Source organism: Argopecten irradians, chromosome 3 (genome assembly GCF_041381155.1).
Source record: "Argopecten irradians isolate NY chromosome 3, Ai_NY, whole genome shotgun sequence".
Taxonomy (NCBI): Eukaryota; Metazoa; Mollusca; class Bivalvia; order Pectinida; family Pectinidae; genus Argopecten; species Argopecten irradians.
Window position 1 is genome coordinate 16,680,693 of NC_091136.1, and position 24,090 is coordinate 16,704,782.

At 34.2% G+C, this 24,090-nt stretch overlaps 1 protein-coding gene across 1 annotated transcript in view; it reads left to right on the top strand.

The window, feature by feature from the left end:
* LOC138317683 (uncharacterized) overlaps positions 1-24,090 on the top strand; it is a 63,445-nt gene that overhangs the window by 6,327 nt on the left and 33,028 nt on the right. Inside the window, exons 5-24 of the mRNA XM_069259516.1 lie at positions 389-556; positions 986-1,129; positions 1,401-1,697; positions 3,028-3,238; positions 3,579-3,626; positions 3,951-4,416; positions 4,627-4,728; positions 4,993-5,103; positions 5,938-6,075; positions 6,530-6,622; positions 7,178-7,298; positions 7,599-7,712; positions 8,506-8,696; positions 9,099-10,685; positions 11,017-11,130; positions 11,952-12,025; positions 12,262-12,407; positions 14,848-14,954; positions 16,120-16,260; positions 16,773-16,931. Of these exons, the coding sequence (XP_069115617.1) occupies positions 389-556; positions 986-1,129; positions 1,401-1,697; positions 3,028-3,238; positions 3,579-3,626; positions 3,951-4,416; positions 4,627-4,728; positions 4,993-5,103; positions 5,938-6,075; positions 6,530-6,622; positions 7,178-7,298; positions 7,599-7,712; positions 8,506-8,696; positions 9,099-10,685; positions 11,017-11,130; positions 11,952-12,025; positions 12,262-12,407; positions 14,848-14,954; positions 16,120-16,260; positions 16,773-16,931 (4,532 nt within the window). The remainder of the gene's footprint in view (positions 1-388; positions 557-985; positions 1,130-1,400; positions 1,698-3,027; positions 3,239-3,578; positions 3,627-3,950; positions 4,417-4,626; positions 4,729-4,992; positions 5,104-5,937; positions 6,076-6,529; positions 6,623-7,177; positions 7,299-7,598; positions 7,713-8,505; positions 8,697-9,098; positions 10,686-11,016; positions 11,131-11,951; positions 12,026-12,261; positions 12,408-14,847; positions 14,955-16,119; positions 16,261-16,772; positions 16,932-24,090) is intronic.

Consider the following 24,090-nt stretch of genomic DNA (forward strand, 5'->3'; position numbering starts at 1 on the left):
GTACCAGGGATGGGGGTAGGGGCGGGGACACATCTCTAGGTACTTGAGAGGCAGGCAGGTGGACAATGGGTCTCTAGGTACCAGGAATGGGGTAAGGGGGGACACACATTCTAGGTACGGGGAGGCAGGAGGACAATGGTATCATAGTCTCATCATAGTACCAGAGGTGCGGATAGGGGAGGACACATCTCTAGGTACTGGAGGGGGGTATGGGTGCAGGAGGACGTCAGTATTTTAGTCTTTCCTCTAGATACAGGGGATGAGGGGTAGGATAATGGTAACAAAGTTCATTTTAGGTACTGGGGGGAGGGGGTGGCATGAAGATACAAGTAATTTAGTCTCGTCTATAGAGGATATATGCTTATATGTTATGTTTCCTCTATTGAAGAAATTCTGGGCAGTACAGATGAGGCGGTAGTATGTGCTGTGTGTAAGGACCCCAATCTGCCGCCAATCCGCCGTCGGAACTATTACGGCGTCCCTAGCTGTGACGGTTGTAGACGATTCTACAGGGTGCATATGAAACGTGCCAAAGAGAAAGAATTCTTCTGTAATGGTAAAAAAAATGTTTACTTCTGCTATAAGGTTTGTGGTTGTGGCAGTATTCTTTAAAAAGTAGCAAGAACAAATTTCCAGGAGATACTAACATATACATAACAAACTATACACATAAAACATTTCCTATGTACTTGATGCTGTTAATTAAACATAAGCAAAGGTAAACCAAGCACATATTTAGTTTCTCAAAATCACATTAAGGATTGTTTATAAGTAGAAATTAGAAAAAAGGGAGGTATAACTTCACCCAGGTTGCATCCTTTTATGTTCTTAGATATGTGGACTTCAGGCATTTTGTCGGATAAACATTTCTTTTCCTCAAAATACTAAGGCTCTACACTTCAGATCTGTTACATTATAAGTTTGATGTTAGGTTGTAGGTAACTGCAAGACATAAATACATTACAAGTTTGATGTTTGGTTGTAGGTAACTGCAAGACAGATATTAGACGATGTGTGTTTTGCCGGTATCTGCGTTGTCAAGAAGTATTTCCATCTGAAGATAAACTTAAGCCATCGAAAGAGTCGCCGACAAAGAAAATGGTCCCAGGCGAATCATTTGAAGACACAGGTAATAATACCAAACCGAAGTTTATTTGAAGTTTTGACTTCTCTCTTAACAGATAATCAGCTTGATAGCAAGTGATTTCGCCCTTGTAATATTTTTGCTTATGTCACTAGTGAATTCTTTGATACTTCACATCAGTTAACACTGTAGTGACATCTGGATTCGAGGGCGTTGTAACATGTCATTGTCATATCATCACACCAATGAAAGACATTATATACTGCTTATTGTGTCGACAGACTTAAATCAATATTTACATGTGATAATTTTACAGAAGGATTGATGTCCCCTCCTAAAATCGTACCTGTGTTGGGACCAGCCGTTGATGAGTCTGAGGAAGCGGCTCCAGTGTCTGCAACTAGCTCACCAGAAAGTGTCACCTCGTCACCAGCATCAGAAGGACGTGGGCCTCGTATCAAGCACGTTTGTAGGAAAGCGGCGGTCGTCCTGGGAAAGCCTGTGGCAAAGTTTCCTCAGACCCCACCACAGTCGTCACTCGAGATTACATTAAGTGCCTTACCCCGAGGGGAGAAAGTCAAACTCTGGAGAAAGGAGGAAGAAACCAAAGCTGGTAAGGGATAATACATAGAGGTCTTTCAGGGAGGCATGCTGTTATCAAAAAGTTGGTTTGGGGGTGAATTCAACTGTGATGGAAATATTCTGAAATTTTTTTATGTTTAGTTGGAGTAAACCACAATTTAGGAAGAAATCTGTAATGATATAAAAATAAAATTTGATAGATGGTACATACAGTCAAAATTGTTTTTAGAGACCTTCCAAGGGAGATAGCAAAAAGGGTCACATATGAAAGTAGGTCTCTTAATTGAATCATTACTCGTCGGCGAAAAAAAGGCAAAGACATCATGTACATTTGGACTTTTTTATTGCACTATATATTGTTATCAAAATAGTACAAGATATAAGAAACATTTACATTACAAAATAATCATACAAAAGTACATGAAATTATTTCTATTGATAAATTCAAATAATTCATTTAAAATAATTTTTAAAAAGTTATTTATCAAAATTTGGATAATTTGAAATTTTCAGTAGCTGACCTGAGATATTGATCCTTCTTGCCCAAGCGTCTTTGAACCACTCGTATGTTAGACTGTTAATTTCTTCATTTCCAGTTAGATAACGCCGTCTCTTCGATTCTCCCGGAACATTCTTTTCAAAGTTATTTATCAATTCTAATTTTCGTTTACATAGATTCTGAATTTGAGTTTTTCCAACTCCAAAATCCTGTGCTACCTTTTAGGCCGGTTTCCCCGCATCTAGTAATCTGATTGCTTCGATCTTGTCGTTTAAAGTTAAATTTCGTTTAGGCGAAGCCATACTACGTACGTACGTCTGAACTGTACGCTTAAAACAACAATGATGGCACAGAAAGCGTCCCTAGTGAGCTGTGTTCATTTCATACAGACGTGAATTCGCGAGAGGTCAAGAATGTATTGTTTATAACTTCCGGTTTTGATAAGGTCGCTTAATACATAGGGAAATCGATAGTCATGAGTACCATGATCATAGTCACTTGTCGCGTAAGACAGACAGTCGCTTAATTAGAGTGATTTATATAGGTAATTACGTTGGGAGGAAAAATTATGGTCGTTTAAAAGAGGCGGTCGCTTAATTCAGATGGTCGCCAAGGCAATTTTGACTGTATTTAATAGCCTGTATATAAACACATATAAAATCTGGTACGTTAGACATATTAAAAATTTGCTGAGTTTCCCTTATAGATTATCATTTTTTGAACAACCTAAAAGTAATACATAATAGAGTTTGATAACACATGTATAACTATAACATATTCTGCTACCACAAAACCTGCATCTGCAGTTTGTGAAATTCCAGGTTTGGACTAAATGATTTCGTAAAATTCATTATTTTTGTAGGGTTGTCAGATGATGAACGTACCCTTGACGAAATTATCCAACAATCAGAAGACAATGTCTGTACCGTAAAGAAATCTCCACACAAGTCACCCGCATTCAGTCGTCTGATCCCAGGCTCCAGAGGTCGTCTCACCGTTCGTCGACGTAAACTGCGTTGTAAGAAGTGTCCAGGGTGTCTCGCTAAGGATTGTGGGAAATGTATATATTGTCAGTGAGTATCAAAAGAAATATGCAGTTGTGATGGGAACTGGTCAACATTTTACAGTCAATCTTTTAAATTTAAATAGTTATTATTCTTAGAAAAATTTGCAAAGTTTGTTCTAAATGTTTTGCATGGCTTTGACTGTATTTATTGATAGAAAAAGTCAAGGTATGAATCATGAGGTTAGGAGATACCAGGTGCTTACCGTACATTGGTGTGTTTATACTGTAAACGAAACAGTAGCATCAGCTTAAATGACTACTAATGTTATAAGAACACAGAGTATTAAGTTTGACTCGATTATCATCCAAGAAATTATCTTTAATCTATGATAACACTTGTGTTTCAGGGACAAGCCAAAGTTTGGAGGGCGCGGCGTCATGAAACAGGCCTGCATGTAAATAACCAATAAATGAAATAGAATTAACTGCCATCCATATGTTCTGCAACCAATCATAACATCAAATGTTGAAAGTTTATTGTGTAGTGAAAAGGGCAATAATCCTATTATTTGGCTCATTGTTATGGCCTATCATGAAATTTGAGGGCATAAAGTAGTGTTATTTATGTTTGTCTTGATTTCATTTGTAAGTAAATGCATTAATGTCCTGCAGATAGTTTTGTAATTCACCAACAAAACTGACATTAACAACATTAGTATCTATAATTCCAAAGTTGGGTAATGCCCTTTGAGCCTCATTTCTTGTTTTCCATGTTGCAGTGAGCGTAAATGTGAATTTCCACGATATTCTCGAGCGGCAACTGCTGCATTCATCAAACCCAAGGAACCAGCATCTGTGGACGACACAGATTCCTGTGATAGGGGTTGTAATACGCCAGTCGAGGAATGCGACCCTGCCGATCCTTCCCAGAATCCCTCCGGCTGTAGTAATCCTAAAAACGGAAGCTCCAGCATGAACCTGATCAGAAGAATGGTGCTACAGAGTCAGGGGAATGCTCGCCCAGAAGTAAAACATTCCAGGGACTCAGATCCAATGATTAGAACCCCTGCAAATATAAGTCGACAACTTCTGCCACAATTCAGTGGAGGCGTGTCCCGGGAAAATCTGTCACAGAAATCTGGACGTCAGAGTCCACTAGTACCGCCGTTTCGGACAGGAGATCCGTCCAGAAAGCCAGGATTAGGAGTCCTATCGCCGAAGAAAATGCCGAAAGGGAAAGATCGGGTATGTATTGGTTATAAATAAAACAACAATCTTAATGTGCCATCATTGTTGAAGTTGTTAAAATACATTTCATATTTTGTTACAAAACACAGGTTAATTGCTTTCTTAAAATATTTGATGATTTTGTTTGACCTGCTTTATATAGAAATAGATATGTTGTGTGACCTTTATGGTAATAAATATGTTGTTTGACATTCTGGTGTATTACAGAACCTGACAGTGTTGCGGTCAGAGAACTGTGTCCTCCAGCCCCTACCATCTACGCTGAGACATTGGCCACAGAGTGGATATCGAATTAAGGCAGAGTTTAAGGTAAAGCTCTATATGCTTATACAGTGGAATTAAGATATAACCATTCTAATTAGACAGAGAATCTGTTGTTTGTGTATAAATGTAGATCATTACAATCGTTTTGTAATGGAGTTTTTGTTTCTATGGATCTGAAATCAAATTTGATAAACATTAAGTCATGGTCTTTGTAAAACTATTTGTCTTGAGCAGTTGTGTGTGGCGGGATATTTCATCCAGAGAATGTGCTAACTCATACTTATAAGCTTATACTTTTCCTTCTTCTAGGAGAATTATGACATTGACAAGGCATGGCTGTCCGGTGTACCCCTGACGATGTCCGGGCCTCTGTGTGTCCGCACCATTTGTTATCTCTGTGGTAGTGCAGGTAAATACGATGTAAGTATGAACTTGTCTAATTAATGATAGAATGTGAATACAATTGTTTTTGTGTCATCTGCAACACCAGGGCGACACATAGGTATCACTATGACGGGGTCCGGGAAAGGGTTTTCGTGCGATAACTTAAGTATTTGTTGTCCGATTTGAACCAAATTTGGTACGAATGAGTTTGATAATGATAAAAATTCATTGATATTTGCAAGAGTTACGGCACTTTAAAATTGTCAAAACAGATAAGTCCATGTATTTTTTGTGCAATTTCAATGGAATTTGGTATATTGCTTAATATTAATGAAATCTTTATGAGTTCAATACTGGTCGAAATCTGTTAATATTTGCAAGAGTTAAGGGACTTTAAAATCGTCAAAACAGATAATTTCTTGGTTTCCGCTCAATATGGTTTTGATACTTGTCAAAAATTATCAATATTTCCAAGAGTTATGGGACTTGATAACTTCACCTAATTATTAACAATATATTCAACTGTAAATAACTATTTTACATATGAAGATTTATATATGAGAAGGAAAGTTTGGGGATAAAGTTGTACTTAACTGAGCTGTCACAAAAAATTATATACGATTATACCCTAGTTGCTTAAAACATGTATACAATAACAACTTCCATATACATGTTAAATGGAAGCTTTCCTGAATTGTTTTTGGTGCTGAATGATTTGAGTTTAGAGAAAACCAAACAAACGAATGATCAATGAAACCAAATCTTGTTAATCTTGAAATTTCTAACATTTTAACTAACAAAACCTCTTGAAATTTCTAACATTTTAACTAACAAAACCTCTCGTAACTATGCTGTGTGTTATGTTTCCAGTTTGTGTTCTGTAATGTCTGCTGTGAACCGTTCCACGAGTTCTGTTTGGAGGAAGATGAACGGCCGACAGAAGAGAACCGAGAGAACTGGTGCTGCCATCGCTGTCAGTTCTGTCATGTTTGTGGGGAACAGTACAATGTGGGTTATCTCCCTTACTTATGTTTTATAGAATGTGAAATAGTACAATACAACACATTTTGAATATTGGTCCCAATTATAACTGTTTTACTTTACGTTTGTCATATGATCTGAAACATATCTGTCGATTCAGCAGTATCCTATATGGAGTCCATAACTAATGTGATTTCTGGTTTATTGTCTATATGACTCTTTAATTATCAATACACACAATATACTAGATAATGCATCAAACAAGATGGGTTTTATTATATTTGAGTCCATCAAAAATGGTTGAAAACGTGATCATTATTGCAATAGTCTGTGTAAGAGAAATTAGAATAATTATGACTACTATAAACTATATAAAGGACATGATAGTCAATTCTTACTTAGAAGGGCAGATAGATACTCTGTGTAAAGATGAGGCTGAATATAGTGACCTGTAATACTGAGAGTGTACTTACGTTTACAGCTCCTGCGATGTGACAAATGTCAAAATACCTATCACCCCGAGTGCCTAGGACCAAATTATCCCACGAAACCTTCAAAGAAAAAGAAGATATGGGTATGAACATCTAATTTGTCTCCTATGACACTGATTAATGCTGTGGCTGTATGTATATGATAGGAATCCTGGTGTCATATTACACTAATGACATGGAAAAATATTATATGTGTGAAGTCAATGGATAACTGGTGAGTTTGAATGAATTTGTTATTGCTGTGGAACTACAAGTATTAAAACCAAAAACATTTGGTTTATACACTATTGGAATCACTATGCCATAGGCCAGCTAGGAATATTTCTACCCACAAAATATTTGAAGGCTTTAAAACAAGAAAGAGTCGTGCATGAACATTTCAGTGTAGGTATATGTAACCTTTTTGATATGTAGGGATTGGAGGCTGGGGATTAGTTCAAAGGTTTTTTGTTTAAGAGTGACTCTTGTGCAAATTGGGATAAACAAGTTTTTACCAGGGTATATAGAGAGGAAAGTGTCAATTCACCAATAACATACCATTAAGGTGACCAGATAGTCTGAACCCCCCATCATGTCTCTAAGTATACCAAAGACAAATTAGATGTACATGAACCTAAAGATTGTCTTTCCTTGGACAGGTTTGTACGAAATGTGTCCGCTGTAAGAGCTGTGGCTCCACTACCCCAGGAAACGCTGGACATGCAACGTGGACGTACGACTTCCAGCTCTGCTACGAATGTGGCAAACTCATGGACAAAGGTAGATCAATGTTTTCACAATTTTGATCATAAAAACTGCCATCAGTTTTATTTTCATGTAACCCTGTACACCTAACTTGTTTCCATGCCTAACAATTTGTTCAAAACATGCATTAAAGTTCTGCATCTTTGATTTGAACTATTTTGCACTTAGTTTACACAAACTGTAATGCCCCTATTTCTACGATATTGATCTTGATTATTTTTATTGTATGGGAAATATTTTATGTATTTTCCAGAAATTAATAATTTTTTATTGGTCTTTACATTAATATATTGGCGTTGTTATGTTTATTTACAGGTAACTTCTGTCCAATGTGCCACAAGTGTTACTCTGATGATGATTGGGATTCCAAGATGGTGCAGTGTGTTACCTGTGAAAGCTGGGTACATGCCAAGTGTGAAGGCCTCAACGGTAATATAAACAAACAGACTCTGTAATATAAAGATATATACGTGGTAAAATAATCAAATATACATATTCCAGGAAATCTTTACAGACACATTAGATGACATTAGTTACATAGAGGATCTTACATGAGTGGCTATGTGATATGAAATTTATCAAACGAGTTCAATAATTTGGCGAGTGGCATATAAAGTTATTTAAAAGTTTGATATACAAAAAATATATTGCAAAATTGAAAAATATTCGATTTTATTTTTAGAATTTCCTAAATATTTTATTCTAATAACCAGAGTTCATGTAAAAGTCTATTCAAATACATGGAGTTGAAAAACAAAGATAAAGAAGGGGAAAAAACGGGACCGGAGAATTTTTATACAAATAACTGAAATATTCAAATAACCGTTATTTGATTATGTGGAACATAAATAGTCACAGGGTGCACTAAAGTATGCGGAAATAAATGTATTTTATATTATGGTATTGAATTTTATTGATAGAAACATAAGAAAAGACTTAAAGCTTGGATATGATAGTTTTGTCTACTGAGACAATCATGTGACGTCATATATAGATGATGACGTCAAAACTTCATGTGATGTCATGATAATGTTATTACACATGTCTCTTATGATATTTATGACATGGCTGGAAGGGCCAGTTTAATATGTGATAAATAAACTTTGTTTCCTTTTTCTGACAAAAGTGAAATGAATTAATCTCTGTTTATTTTGAGCTGAATGGTATGAGTATTGTCCTCCTGTTGTGATAGGTATATCATATTTAGCCTATCTGGTTACAGATGAGATGTATGAGAGAATGTCGTTTCTGCCAGAAGACGTCCATTATATATGTAAGATGTGTTCCCCCGGTGACCGACCTCGCCACTGGGAGTTGGTCCTGCGTGACGACCTCCAGGCGGGGATCAAATCTGTATTCTACACTCTCCTCAACGCCAAGTGTGCACAGCATCTACTACACATCGAAGCCAAGGTGAGACAGTTGCCAAAATTTTGGTTTTATTAGTTTAACGTTCTGTTAACAGCCAGGGTCATGTAAGGATGTGCCAGGTTTGTTAGTGAAGGAAAGCCAGAGTACCCGAAGAAACCAACCAGCGGTCAGTACCTGGCAACTGCCCCACATGTGATTCAAACCCGCATCCCAGAGGTGAAGGGCTTGTGGTACATCTTAACCACTCGGCCCCTAAATAGGGTCATATATATCTGAATAAAGTCAAGATGATGGAAAATTTAAGATTAGAAATAAAGTTTAAGATACCATGTAGCTTAAATTTTATACACTACATGTCATAGACACTAGAATTTCCTTTCATAAATGCCCAAAGTCAATCTCTTTATTTTGAATTCATAAACTGATGAAGAATTCTTATTTCAGATGGAACCTGGCGAGGAGGAGGTAGTCTCGAAGGGAGGGAGTTGTGTAGCTGGAATAGCTGATAAGGGTGGCAGTAAAGGCTCATTACAAACAGATGGAGTGAAAGACTCTGATAGAACAGCCAATAATGAAAACAAGCAGTCAGTAGATGAAGAATCGAATGATACTACAGCTGAGAAAGAAAGTTTAAATCCGTGTAACACAGAGAAGGTAGCTATGGAAACAGACACTGTTGATGTGGTATTGGTGACCAATTCAAACTGTAATTCAAATTCATCCCATGAGGCAATGCAAAGGGATTTGGGAGGGTGGAAGGGTTCAGGGGTCGGGGAGCATGTGGGTTCAGGGGTCACAGAAAGTGAGGGGTTAGGAAGTCAAGCAAACTGTGATAGTAGAAACAATGTATCAGAGAAAATTGTGCCTTGTTCAGCTGATGAGTCCGATGATAATGACGTTTCTATGGAGATAGATGAGCCATGTGTAGCTGATGGAAAAGCTACTGAACATGCTTCATCAGGAGGCTGCGACATTAAAGTAACAGCCACTGTGACAGATTCACAGATAATAAATACTGATGTGACAGATTTTAAAACTGACATTGTGAGAGGTAGTGCTAATGATGGAAAAGCCTCTCAAAATGAATCAGCAGGAGGTAGTATCAATGATAGAACAGCTACAGAGAATGAGCTGAAAACACAAGGATCGTCAAGTGAGCTGAAGGACGAGGTAGATGGTGGTCAGGGCAGCGATCAAACTGTCGTCCAGGGTCATTTTCATTCCAACCACATGTCAGAATCATGTGACTCTTCAAAAACGATAGTGGACCAATCAGTAGTAGAGACATCTAAATCTATCGACCAATCAGATGTCATTTCTATTACTGATGATAATCAGACAGATTCCATACCACAAACCACTGACCAATCAAATTCATTGATACAGGACTGTAAAGTAGAAAGTGACCAATCCGATTCAAGTTTACTTCTGAAATCCACTCAAGCAGAAGACATTTCTAAGGTAGGGTTTAAGACAGATGATAGGAAATCAGAAACAATATCGAATATAGACAACAATAATTCATTAGATCTTAAATGTGAAACGTCCGTAAAGAACAGTGTGAATTGTGAAACAGCTAATACAGAAGGTGCAAAATGTGAAACGTCTCAGACAGAAGCTGAAACAACAAAATGTGAAATATCTGAAAAGGAGGATAAGAAATGTGAAATTTCTCCAGCTGAAGGTATAAAATGTGATACATGTCTAATAGAAGATTCAAAATGTGATAAATCTCCTATAGAAGGTGTGAAATGTGAATCTCCTCAAACAGAGGACTCAAAATTTGAATCCCCTCAAAAAGATGATACAAAAGATGAAGAATCTGAAATAAAAAGTGACACTCCTGAAAAATTGACAGGAAGGTTGGATGTTGCTTTGGTAACACCCAAAAAGTCGGGAAGTTCGACATCTGTGCATGTGCGGTTCAGTGACAAGAGTGGGTTGTTCCGTCAGGTTGTGCCGACTCGTGACTTCCCACAGGATTTCAGTGCTGTGAAGGTGAAAATGGCATCTGACAAATACAATAGTGTGGTAGGTAGAAATTATACTCCAAATTTTATGTTATCATTTTGTTAGAGGAAAGTCATTTTCCTTAAAATTTGATTATGGATTGGTATATTCTTTGATTAAGAAGAGTCTAGGTGAATGAGTTAATATATTATATTTCTAGAAAAACTGGAAACTCAAATTCAATACTTCTACAGTGTTGTAACGAGTTAGACCAAATATTTATAGAAATGCTTTAAATGTTAATTAACTTTCATAGTCCAACTCAAGAAACAATATTACCCTCAGTATAATACATATATTTATACATGTTTATTAAAGATCTATTAATGACTGTTCCTTTGATATTTTGTAGGAGGAGTTCAGTGAAGATATGGCACACATAATATCATTAGCTCTTAATGATACCATCGATCAAAGAATTGTACGCAAGAAAAACAACAACTCGGTCCGGTCTATGTTTGTCAAGGTTTGTCCATCAGCACTTCAGTCTTTAAATATTTTGCATATTTGATCCAATAACCTCCTATGGGGCTTAAAATAGAATTAAAAACTTGTCGATGGGATATTATTTCCAGAGGATGTCAAGGTCATCACAACAGATACCTGACATAACCATCCCTGTTCTTTTAAAGTCTATTAAAATCAACCTTGTATGAAAAGTAAGACATTTGTAGGTAAAGTAAACCATTTTAAAAATATAAATAAATTTCAAATAGGTACACTGCCCTCCAAAATTTCTGTTACACATGTTACTGACAATTTATCTCTAAGAAAATTCTTGAACTAAAAACCGCTTAATGAGTTAGAGAAGATAAAAAAGTTGATAGATAAAACATATTGATGCCTGTATTTACATATTTCTGTACTTTATGTATATTTGTTAAAAAAAATACTGTGTATCACAGTTTTTGGAGGTCAGTGTATGTGAAGCTGTAAAACTATACCTTACTTTATACATTGTTTATTATTCAATTAAAATGCTTAATCTGTGAGTAGAACAGATCTAGAGGAGTCAGAAACGAAGAAAATCATGCACAAGGCTCACAGAGAGACCCTGACACATGTTGATAGTTTTGTAAATTACATGTGCATCTGTATAGTTATGATTGATTTTAATTCTAGTCACCTAGATTGTAATTCAATTCATTTATGCAGGAAAATTGATAGAGAATTTGATGAATTTGATAATAGTAAACTGCATAATTTGACTGAAATTTGGAAAGATTTCATTAGTAATCTACGAAAACCATCTAGAAAAACTCTAATCTGATTGTGTTGATATTTCAGCAAATGGAGCGCTGCTTTCCGTGGTTCAATATCAAAACCTGTAAATTATGGGACCACCACCAGAACTTACCAGGGTAAGTACAACGCTACACCAAATATAGGTCATTATGTAGGTCACTGTGACCTACATTTTAACATTCGACCTGCATCAAGACAATTAATAAGAAAAAAAGAAATAAGAAAAAAACTTAGAAAAATTGTAGCAAGACTATTCAAGTCTACTATCTCACAGTTATGTGTTTTCTTGTAGTAAAAAATATTGAAAACCTTTGTGATTAAACCACCCTTAATTGGTTATAATCTATTTTAGTGGAATGTTACCCGAAGCTGTGATACCACCGTCGGAAGATCATACGTATGCTCAATGGCTGGAGCGGCAGGAAACGCCGAAGTCCCCTCAACCATCGCCCTTCAAAAAGCTGCACAGTACTCCAATCCCAAAGGCTCTGCCTATAGGTAATTAACAATCAGCTTCATAGTTCTTTATCACAAAGATTCTTCTCAAAGGTAATGAATGAAAAGTTTTACAGCAAACTGATCAAACAAAGATTCTTCTCAACTAAGGGTTAAACTATCCTAATTCTAAAGGTTCTATCTATAGGTATAGGTATGTATATAACTAGCAATAGGCTTCAAAGTACCTCAAATCTTAAAACTCTAGCCATAGGTAGCTAGCAATTAGCTTTAACACCTTTCATCTTTAAACTCAATTCATATGTAACTAGCCATTAAAGGTAGGTTTCACCGAATGAATTATAAAGAAGACGAAATTGAAATTTATCCTGTACATAGATATAATCTTTAGATCATTTTCAGTGCATACAGCGAACAATATGGGTGGTCAGTTGCCTAGCTTGACCAGGAAAAATACTCCTCTAAAAATAGAGCGAAGTCAAGCTTTACATAGAACATAGCATGTTTTCAGCTCACCTGGCCCGAAGGGCCGGTGAGCTTATGTCATGGCACGTCGTCCGTCTGTCAACATTTCCTAACATTTCTACAAGTCATAGAGTTCTCCATGGATTCTGACCAAATTTGGCCAGAAACATCCTTGGAGAAAGGGGAATAGAGCTTGTATACATTTTGGCCCTGAACCCCCCAGGGGCAGGAGGGGCCGGACCCAATAGGGGGAAAAAAAGGTATATCCTTTAAATCGCTACTAGTCCTAGAGTTCTCAATGGATTGTAACCAAATTTGGCCAGAAACATCATTGGGGGAAGGGGAACAGGGCTTGTATAAATTTTGGCTAAGACTCCCAAGGGGCAGAAGGGGCGGGGCCCAATAGGGGAAATTGAGGTAAATCCTTTAAATCGCTACTACTCCTAGAGTTTTAAATGGATTGCAGCCAAATTTAACCAGAAACATCATTTTGGAAAGAGGAACAGAGCAGTATATATTTTGGCTCTGACCCCCCAGGGGCAGGAGGGGCGGGGCCCAATATGGGAAATAGAGGTAAATCCTTGAAATTGATACTAGTCATAGAGTTCTGCATGAAGTGTAACCAAATTTGGCCAGAAACATCATTAGGGGAAGGGGAACAGAGTTTGCAGAAATTTTGGCTCTGACCCCCCCTGGGGGCAGGAGGGGCGGGGCCCAATATGCGATATAGAGGTAAATTCTTTAAATTGCTACCTGTCATAGAGTTCTTCATGGATTGTTACCAAATTTGGCCAGAAACATCCTTGTGGGAAGGGGAATAAAGTTTGTAAAAAAATTGGCTCTGACCTTCCTGGGGGCAGGAGGGGCGGGGCCCAAGAGGGGAAATAAAGGTAAATCCCTTAAATCGCTACTTGTCCTAGAGTTCTGCATGGATTACAACCAAACTTGGCCAGAAATATCACTGGGGGAAGGGGAACAGAACTTGTATAAATTTTGGCTCTGACCCCCTTGGGGCAGAAGGTGTGGGGCTTGATAGGGGAAATAAAGGTAATTATTTAAATTCTATAGAAAAGAAACAAAGAATCTGTATTCATAACATAACTTTGCATTTCAAACCAGGTGAGCAATACAGTCCCTCTGGGTCTCTTGTTTTCCAAAACTAGGCCACATCAACAAACGGAAGCATGCAACAAAAAGTCAGATAGTTTGCTATGGCAGGTTTAGTTAAAAAACCAACAACAAAACGAAGTGCGATGGACTGTTTATACATATCATATAATCTAAAACACTTCATGTTACTTACATACTCGCAAGCTTAGTACACCAAACATGTATGTAGTTAATAGTCTGTGGCTGTATGTGCGCTGGCACATGTGTTGAAATTTAACTCACCACGTGCAACACGAGTCCCAACATATCCTGGCAAGTTCCGCTTTAGATGTGGCTTCTGTTTCTTCTATTGCTACATGCCATCTCTGAATATCATTCCCTAGAGATATCCTAGGGTGCTCCTGATTTCATTCTAATTTCCTTCTCTTTGTTGCCGATTCAGATATATTTTTTTATCTTGAATGATTTCGTTCAGCCATTTTTTTTTACTTTTAGTGTATAGCAATGCACATGCGCGAAACTTTCGACAACACTATTCATTGTAGCTTCATTTGCATACTATTCTGTCTGGCTTCAATCTCATACACATAAAGAAATTAAATCGAGATATTTTTAATATGTTTTTTCATCATTTCTTCCATTTATTGGATTTTACACAAAAAAATTATTTGGTTGAGCGAAACCTACCTTTAACATCAGAGTATCTTAATACTAAAGGCCACTCTATATCCATAGGCATCGTGAGATGATCTTCACAGTCCCTCATCTTTAAACATAACCTGTAAGTAACTAGCTATCAGCTATTAAGTTTCCCTATCCTGGACCTGACTCCCTACAGAGTATAGATTAATGCTCTGTATTCTTCATAATATCTGTTCAGCAGTAAAATGTGATATTTTCCTTGCAGCTGTGGACGAGGATGCAGAGAAGGTGTTGTCATGTGACCTTGAGGATGCCGGTGAGGACATGAGGCGATGTATTCTGTGTTGGCACTATGGTGATGCTGATCCCAATGTATGTATTACTGTTATAATTCCTAGTACATGTGAAATGATTCATTTTAAAGTGGTATAGACATGTAATAAAAGTGAAGAAATCTGTTAGTTTTACTCATTTACTTATGTTATATGTGCCGTGATTTTTATACTCAAGAATCAAGAAGAGCCTTTAATATTTACATCTAAAACTTAGTGAAATGAGTATATACTGTAATACCGTGCAGCCAAGTTGTGGTCTACAATTTCAATTCACATAGTTACAGCGTTATAGTAATTAGTGAAATAGTATATACTGTAATACCGTGCAGCCAAGTTGTGGTCTACAATTTCAATTCACATAGTTACAGCGTTATAGGTAATTAGTGAAATGAGTATATACTGTAATACCGTGCAGCCAAGTTGTGGTCTACAATTTCAATTCACATAGTTACAGCGTTATAAGTAATTAGTGAAATGAGTATATACTGTAATACCGTGCAGCCAAGTTGTGGTCTACAATTTCAATTCACATAGTTACACATGTTATAAGTAATTAGTGAAATAAGTATATACTGTTATACCGTACAGCCAAGTTGTGGTCTACAATTTCAATTCACATAGTTACAGCGTTAAGTAATTAGTGAAATAAGTATATACTGTAATACTGTACAGCCAAGTTGTGGTCTACAATTTCAATTCACATAGTTACAGCGTTATAAGTAATTAGTGAAATAAGTATATACTGTAATACCGTGCAGCCAAGTTGTGGTCTACAATTTCAATTCACATAGTTACAGCGTTATAAGTAATTAGTGAAATAAGTATATACTGTAATACCGTGCAGCCAAGTTGTGGTCTACAATTTCAATTCACATAGTTACAGCGTTAGAAGTAATTGTAAAGTGATTTCTGCATGTGTTTCCATCTAAACATACATTAAGCATAAAAACAAGAATTTTACAGTGCATAATGTTTTAACTAATGTTTATAAGGCATCATACATATTTGTCTGTACGATTGAATGATTTTCACAGCTTAATTCATCAAACCTGATGGTTTTCAATAGATTACTGTAGGAAAAATAACATGTCAAAATGTTCGACCAGTTACGGCATTTTAACTTTTAAGTTTGACGCTGTGATTACCGTACTTTATATTTGTAGGATGCTGGTCATTGACTCTGTGTTACATTCTATTTTTAGGACGCTGGCCGTTTGCTTTACTCAGGACAGGATGACTGGATCCACATCAACTGTGCCTTGTGGTCAGCGGAGGCGTACGAAGAGGAACTGGACGGGTCACTCCAGAATGTCCACGCTGCAGTCTCCAGAGGAAAGCATCTGGTAACGACTGGTTTATGTTTTACCTTATTTGGTCATGTGTTGACTTTACCAGTTTTGATTTTGGAATAGTGGTGGAGGGTTAATGGTATAATGACATCTGGTAATTAAATGTCAAACCCACACACATATATGGAAAAACCTTATTTTGTAAAAAGCTTATTTTGTTAACAAATTTATCTAACTTTGAAGAAGATTAAAAATAAAAAGTGAAGAATTTAAATGTAAAAATTCAATCTCATAGAATGCAACTGACTATTTTCTCCTTATCAATTTGTTGGTGGATTTTCTTTTCTTTTATTAAAAAATAATGCATACTGTAAAATACTTTAAATTTAATTAATGTGCAAGAATTGTCAATGATATTAATTTGTGTAGAGAAATTTTCATAATTTTACCTTTATCGGAAAATTCACGAAAATGAATCGCAAACGAAAGAAATATAGTTTACAGTAGTTCAAAATTGTTTTAATTGTATACATGTATGTGTTAATGGTAAATGTTCTTGTCTACAGAAATGTGACCATTGTAATCGGTCAGGTGCGACGGTTGGGTGCTGTACGCGTGGTTGCCCGGCTAATTACCACTTCATGTGTGCCAGACAGAGTCGGTGTGTTTTCCAGGAGGACAAGAAGGTCTTCTGTAGTCAGCATCGCGACAAAGTCGATAACGAAGTACGTAAAACAGGATTGATGATAGATTCTCATTGACAAAGTCGATAACGAAGTATGTAAACAGGATTGATGATAGATTCTCATTGACAAAGTCGATAACAAAGTATGTAAACAGGATTGATGATAGATTCTCATTGACAAAGTCGATAAAAGTATGTAACAGATTGATGATAGATTCTCATTGACAAAGTCGATAACAAAGTATGTAAACAGGATTGATGATAGATTCTCATTGACAAAGTCGATAACGAAGTATGTAAACAGGATTGATGATAGATTCTCATTGACAAAGTCGATAACGAAGTATGTAAACAGGATTGATGATAGATTCTCATTGACAAAGTCGATAACGAAGTATGTAACGTGGATAGATTTTGTCATAACAGAGTAAAGATTGATGATAGATTCTCATTGACAAAGTCGATAACGAAGTATGTAAACAGGATTGATGATGATAGATTGACTCATTGTAAACACAAAGTGACAAAGTCGATAACGAAGTATGTAAACAGGATTGATGATAGATTCTCATTGACAAAGTCGATAACAAAGTATGTAAACACGATTGATGATAGATTCTCATTGACAAAGTCGATAACGAAGTATGTAAACACGATTGATGATAGATTCTCATTGACAAAGTCGATAACAAAGTATGTAAACACGATTGATGATAGATTCTCATTGACAAAGTCGATAACAAAGTATGTAAACACGATTGATGATAGATTCATTGACAAATTCGACAAAGTAAATTCTCATTGACAAAGTCGATAAATGACTATAGTATAACGTTTTATGTCAACATGGTATCACAAAGTATCATAAAACACCTAAATACATGACACTATAAAATAATGTTATTGGTGTCATCTTGATATCACAAAGTATTGATAAACAAACCTAAATACATGACTATAGTATAATGTTATTGGTCATTATATCACAAAGTATTGTAAAAACACCTAAATACATGACTATAGTTCTAATGTTATTGGTGTCATTTGTATCACAAAAGTATTTTAAAACACCTAAATACATGGATATAGTATAATGTCATTGGTGTCATTGGTAACAAAGTATGTAAAACACCTAAATACATGACCCATAAGTATAATGTTATTGGTGTCATTGGTATTAACAAACAAAGTATAATTCACCAGGTTAAATACATGACATATAGTATAACTGTTTATTGGTGTCATTTCATATCACAAAGTATGTAAAACACCTAAATACGATTGATGATAGATTCTATAGAATTGTTATAACAAAGTATGTAATATCACAATTGTATGATAAAATTCTCACATAAATACATGATATATAAGTAACATGTTATTGGTGTCATTCATATCACAAAGTAAAAACACACCTAAATACATGTACTATAGTATATGATAATTAGTTGTCATTGATCATTAAGTATGTAAAAACACCTAAGTATAATGTTATTGGTGTCATTCTTTATAAAACACCTAAATACATGAAATTATAATGTTATTGGTGTCATTGGTATCACAAAGTATTGTAAAAACCTAAATACATGAACACATAATGATATTGGTTTTCATTTGTCATTGGATATCACAATATGTAAAACACCTATGATAGATTTCATTGACAAAGTAGTAAATCATGAACCATATTGGTGTCATTCATATCACAAAGTATCAAAAACACCTAAATACATGGACTATATGTATAATGTTTTTGGTGTCATTCATATCACAAAGTATTGTAAAACACCTAAATACATGACCTATAGTATAATGTTATTGGTGTCATTCATATCACAAAGTATTGTAAAACACCTAAATACATGACCTATAGTATAATGTTATTGGTGTCATTGGTATCACAAAGTATTGTAAAACACCTAAATACATGAAGTATAGTATAACGTTATTGGTGTCATTGGTATCACAAAGTATAACAAAACACCTAAAAATATGAATTGATAGATTTCATTGACAAAGTCGTTATAACTTAAAACACCTATGTGTAAACATTGGTAGTCACATTGACAAAGTTGTAAAAACCTAAATACATGGATAATAAATGTTATTGGTGAAAGTCATAACAAAGTATGTAAAACAGGATTGATGATAGTATAACTCATGGTGACAAAGGTATAACAAAGTATGTAAACAGATGATAAATACATTGACACAGTAGATAACAAAGTATGTAATTGGTGTCATTCATTATCATGATAGTATTTCATCAATTGACACCTAAATACATGAACAAAGTATAGTATAATGTTATTGGTGTCTTGACAACAAAGTATATCACAAAACACCTAAATACATGACCTAATAGTGATAATTATATGTTATTGGTGTCATTGGTATCACAAAGTATTGTAAAACACAATAAATACATGATTCTATTGACAAAGTCGGTAAGGTATCAAAAGTATTGTAAACAGGATTGATGATAGATATGACAAAGTCGATAACAAAGTATGTATTGTAAACACCTAATTGATAGTCATTGGTTCACAAAGTATCAACAAAATCACCTAAAAACATGATATTTCTGATGTTCTCAAAAGTTGACAAAAACACCAAATAAGTATGTATAAACATTATTGGTGTCATTCTCATTGACAAAGTATCACAAAAAAGTACCTAAATACATGAATTGATGATAGATTTATTTGTCATTCATATCACAAAGTATGTAAAACACCTAAATTGAATATAGTATTCTGTTATTGGTGTCATTCATATCACAAAGTATGTAAAAACACCTAAATACATGATATAGTATTCTCATTGATCACAAAGTCGATTTTTAAAAACACCTAAAACATGACCTATAGTATAATGTTCTGGTGTCATTGACAAAGTATTGTAAAACACCTAAATACAACCCATAGTATTGTTATTGGTGTCAATCATTGACAAAGTATCATAAAACACCTAAATACATGGACTATAGTTAAATTCATAACAAGTATGTATGTTAACAGGATTGATGATAGATTTCATTGACAAAGTCGATAACAAAGTATTGTGTCAAATCAATTGTGAAAGTCGATAACACCTAAATATGAAACAGTATAATGTTATTGGTGATATTGGTTTCACAAAGTTGACAAAACACCTAAATAATGTATAGTATAACAGTTATTGGTGTCATTGGTTCATATCAAAAGTATGTAAAAAATACCTAAATACATGGATTGATAGATAGATTCTCATTGGTGTCAATTATCACAAAGATAAAACAAAATACATGTACCTATAGTATTGATGTTATTGGTGTCATTGAACAAAGTATTGAAAACACCTAAATACATGACTAAACATAACTTTGAATGTAGATTCTCATTGACAAAGTCGATAAAACAAATACATGAAATAGTATAATGTTATTGGTGTTCTCATATCACAAAGTATATACAAAACACCTATGTAAACATAGATTGATAGATTCTCATTGGTGTACTATAGTATTATTGGTGTCATTGGTATCACAAAGTATTGTAAAAACACCTAAATACATGAAAATTAGTATAAATGTTATAGGTGTCATTCATATCACAAAGTATCAACAAATGTAAATACATGGATTGATGATAATTTCATTGGTGTCAAACAAAGTATTCATAACAAAGTATGTTGTAATTGGTACAAATCGACAACACCTAAGTACATGTAAACGATGATGATTTGTGTCAAATCACAAAAAGTTGTAAAACTGGACCTAAATAGATTTTATTGGGTACAAAGTATGGTGAAACAAAGTATACATGACAAAAAAGTTATTGGTGTCATTGGTATCACAAAGTATTAAATACATGATATAGTTAATGTTATTGATGTCTCATCATCAAAGTATTAAAACACGGACCCTAAATACATGGGTGTATTGATAAATTGGTGTCATATCACAAAGTATTGTAAAACACCTAAATACATGACTTACACTTTATTGGTGTCATTGATATCACAAAGTTCTCAAAAACACCTAAATACATGAAGTATAGTAAACATGTTATTGGTGATTGGTATCTAAAAATAAAAATATGTAAACAGGATTGATTGATAGATTTCATTGACAAAGTCGATAACAAAGTATGTAAACAGGATATGATAGATTCTCATTGGTGTCATTGATCACAAAAGTATTGTAAAACACCTAAATATGAAATAGTATTAAAAGTTATTGGTGTCATTGTATCAACAAAGTATGTAAAACACCTAAATAGATTCTCATAGACAATGTTAATGTTATATGTCAAAGTATTGATAACAAAGTATCAAAATTGATGATAACATTCCTAAATTGACATGACCTATAGTATACATGTTATTGGTGTCATTGGTATCACAAAGTATCATTGAAACACCTAAAATACATGAACTAAGTATAGTATAATGTTATTGGTGATATTTCTCATTGACAAAGTATACACCTAAATACATGACAAATATATATGTTAATTGGTGTCATTGATTGATATACAAATATTTCATTGACAAACACCTAATATACATGAACCTATGTAAAATAACATGATATGATGATAGATTCTCATTGACAAAGTCGATAACAAAGTATGTAAACAGGATTTGATGATAGATTGTCATTGACATTGGTATCAAAACAAAGTAAAGTTAAAGTATTAATGTTATTGTGTCATTATATCACAAAGTATGTAAACACCTAAATTGATGATAGTTATTCTCATTGACAAAAGTATAACAAAGTACCTAAACACGATTGATGATAGTTAATTTCTATTGACAGGCGATAACAAAGTATGATTTACATGATATAATAGTTTCTTCATTGACAAAGTATAACAAAACATGTAAACACTGGACTTGATAATGATTGTGTCATTCATTCACAAAGTATCATAAAAAACCTAAATGTAAACATATTGATGATAGATTGGTCTCATTGATCAAAATTGTAAAACACCTAAATACATGAAAGTTGATGATAACGATTATTGGTGTCATTGGTATCACAAAGTATTGTAAAACACCTATGATAGATTACCATTGATCGTGACATAAGTATTGTAAAATGAAATGATGTGTCATTGGTTCATTGTATCACAAAGTATCAAATTACATGAAGGATAGTATAAAATTGTCATGGTTGATTGATGATAATTCATATTGACAAAGTGGTTATTGGTGTCATTGGATATCACAAAGTATGTAAAACACCTAAATATGACCCATATAGATTCTCATTGATAAAAAGTATTGTAAAAGTACATGACCTATAAACAATTGGTGTCATTGGTATCACAAAGTATGTAAACACCTAAATACATGACTAAGTATAATGTTTATTGGTGTCATTCATATCACAAAGTATCATAAAACACCTAAATACATGACCTATTGTTTAATGTTATTGGTGTCATTGTAAAAACAACACTAAGTAATAGATTCATTACAAATGTGATACCCATGACATCATGATATGATATTCTCATTGACAAAGTTTGTAAAAACACCTAAATACATGGACCTTCATTTGGTGTCATTGGTATCACAAAGTATGTAAAACATTAAATACATGACCCATAGATTAATTCTCATTGACAAAGTCGATAACAAAGTATGTAACCTAATTGATATAGATTCTCATTGACAAAGTCATATAACAAAGTATGTAAACACGATTGATGATAGATTGTCATTGGTATCACAAAGTATGTAAAAACAACCTAAATTGACAAAGTCAGATAATGTTATATTCTTATCACAAGTATGTAAAACACCTAAATACATGGACATTAGTATAACATTGGTATGATATCACATTGAAAACAAAATACATGAACTTGTCATTGATTGTCGATCACAAAGTATGTAAACACCTATACATGATATAGATTCTCATTGACAATTCGGTATCACAAAGTATGTCACCTAAATACATGATAACAAATGTAAATACATGGATTTAGTATACATGTTATTGTGTCATTCATTCACATTGTATTGTAAAACACCTAAATACATGAACACATAGTATAACGTTGTAATTGATGATATTGTCATTCTGGTATTGACAAAGTATCGTAAAACACCTAAATACATGTATAGTAAACAGTTATTGATGATTAGATTCATCATTTAAAACACCTAAAAAGTATGATAACAATTGAGTCATTCTCATTCACAAAGTATCATAAAACATAAATACATGACTTAGGATGTCATTGGTTCATTGACATAGTCATAAGTATTGTAAAACACCTAAATACATGACCCATAGTATAATGTTATTGGTGTCATTGGTATCACAAAAAGTATGTAAAACACGAAATTGATGACATAGTTAATGTTATTGGTGTCATTGGTATCACAAAGTATTGTAAAACACCTAAATACATGACCTGATAGTATAGTTATTGGTGTCATGAAAAGTATTGTAAAACATTGATGATAGATTCTCATTGACAAAGTCTATAAACACCTAGTATGTACATGGACATTGAGATATAGATTTTATTGGTGTCATTCATATCACAAAGTATTGTAAAACATCTAAATACATGACTAGTATAATGTTAATTGGTGTCATTGGTATCACCAAATGTATATAATACTCATACTAAAAGTTCTCTTGGTATATCTCAACAAATGTAAATACATGATTGATAGTATAATGATTGGTGTCATTGGTATCACAAAGTATGTAAAACACCTAAATACATGGATTGATGATAGATGTCATTCATATCACAAAGTATTACAAAACATGTAAATACATGGACTATAGTATAATGTTAGGTGTCATTCTATCACAAAGTATTGTAAAAACACCTAAATACAAATATAGTATAAATTTTATTGGATGTCATTGAAAGTATTGATAAAACACTCATTGACAAAGTAGTATAATGATAATCATTCATATCACAAAGTATCGTAAAAACACTGTAAATACATGATTGATATAGTATAGATTGGTGTCATTGACAAAAGTATGTAACAAACCTATAATACATGATATAGTATAATTTAATGGTGTCATTGTATCACAAAGTATTGTAATTTCACCTAAAACATGACACAAAGTAAAACTGTTATTGATAGATGTCATTGACAAAGTCGATAACACAAAGTATTGTAAAACACCTAAATACATGACCTATAGTATAATGTTCTTTGGT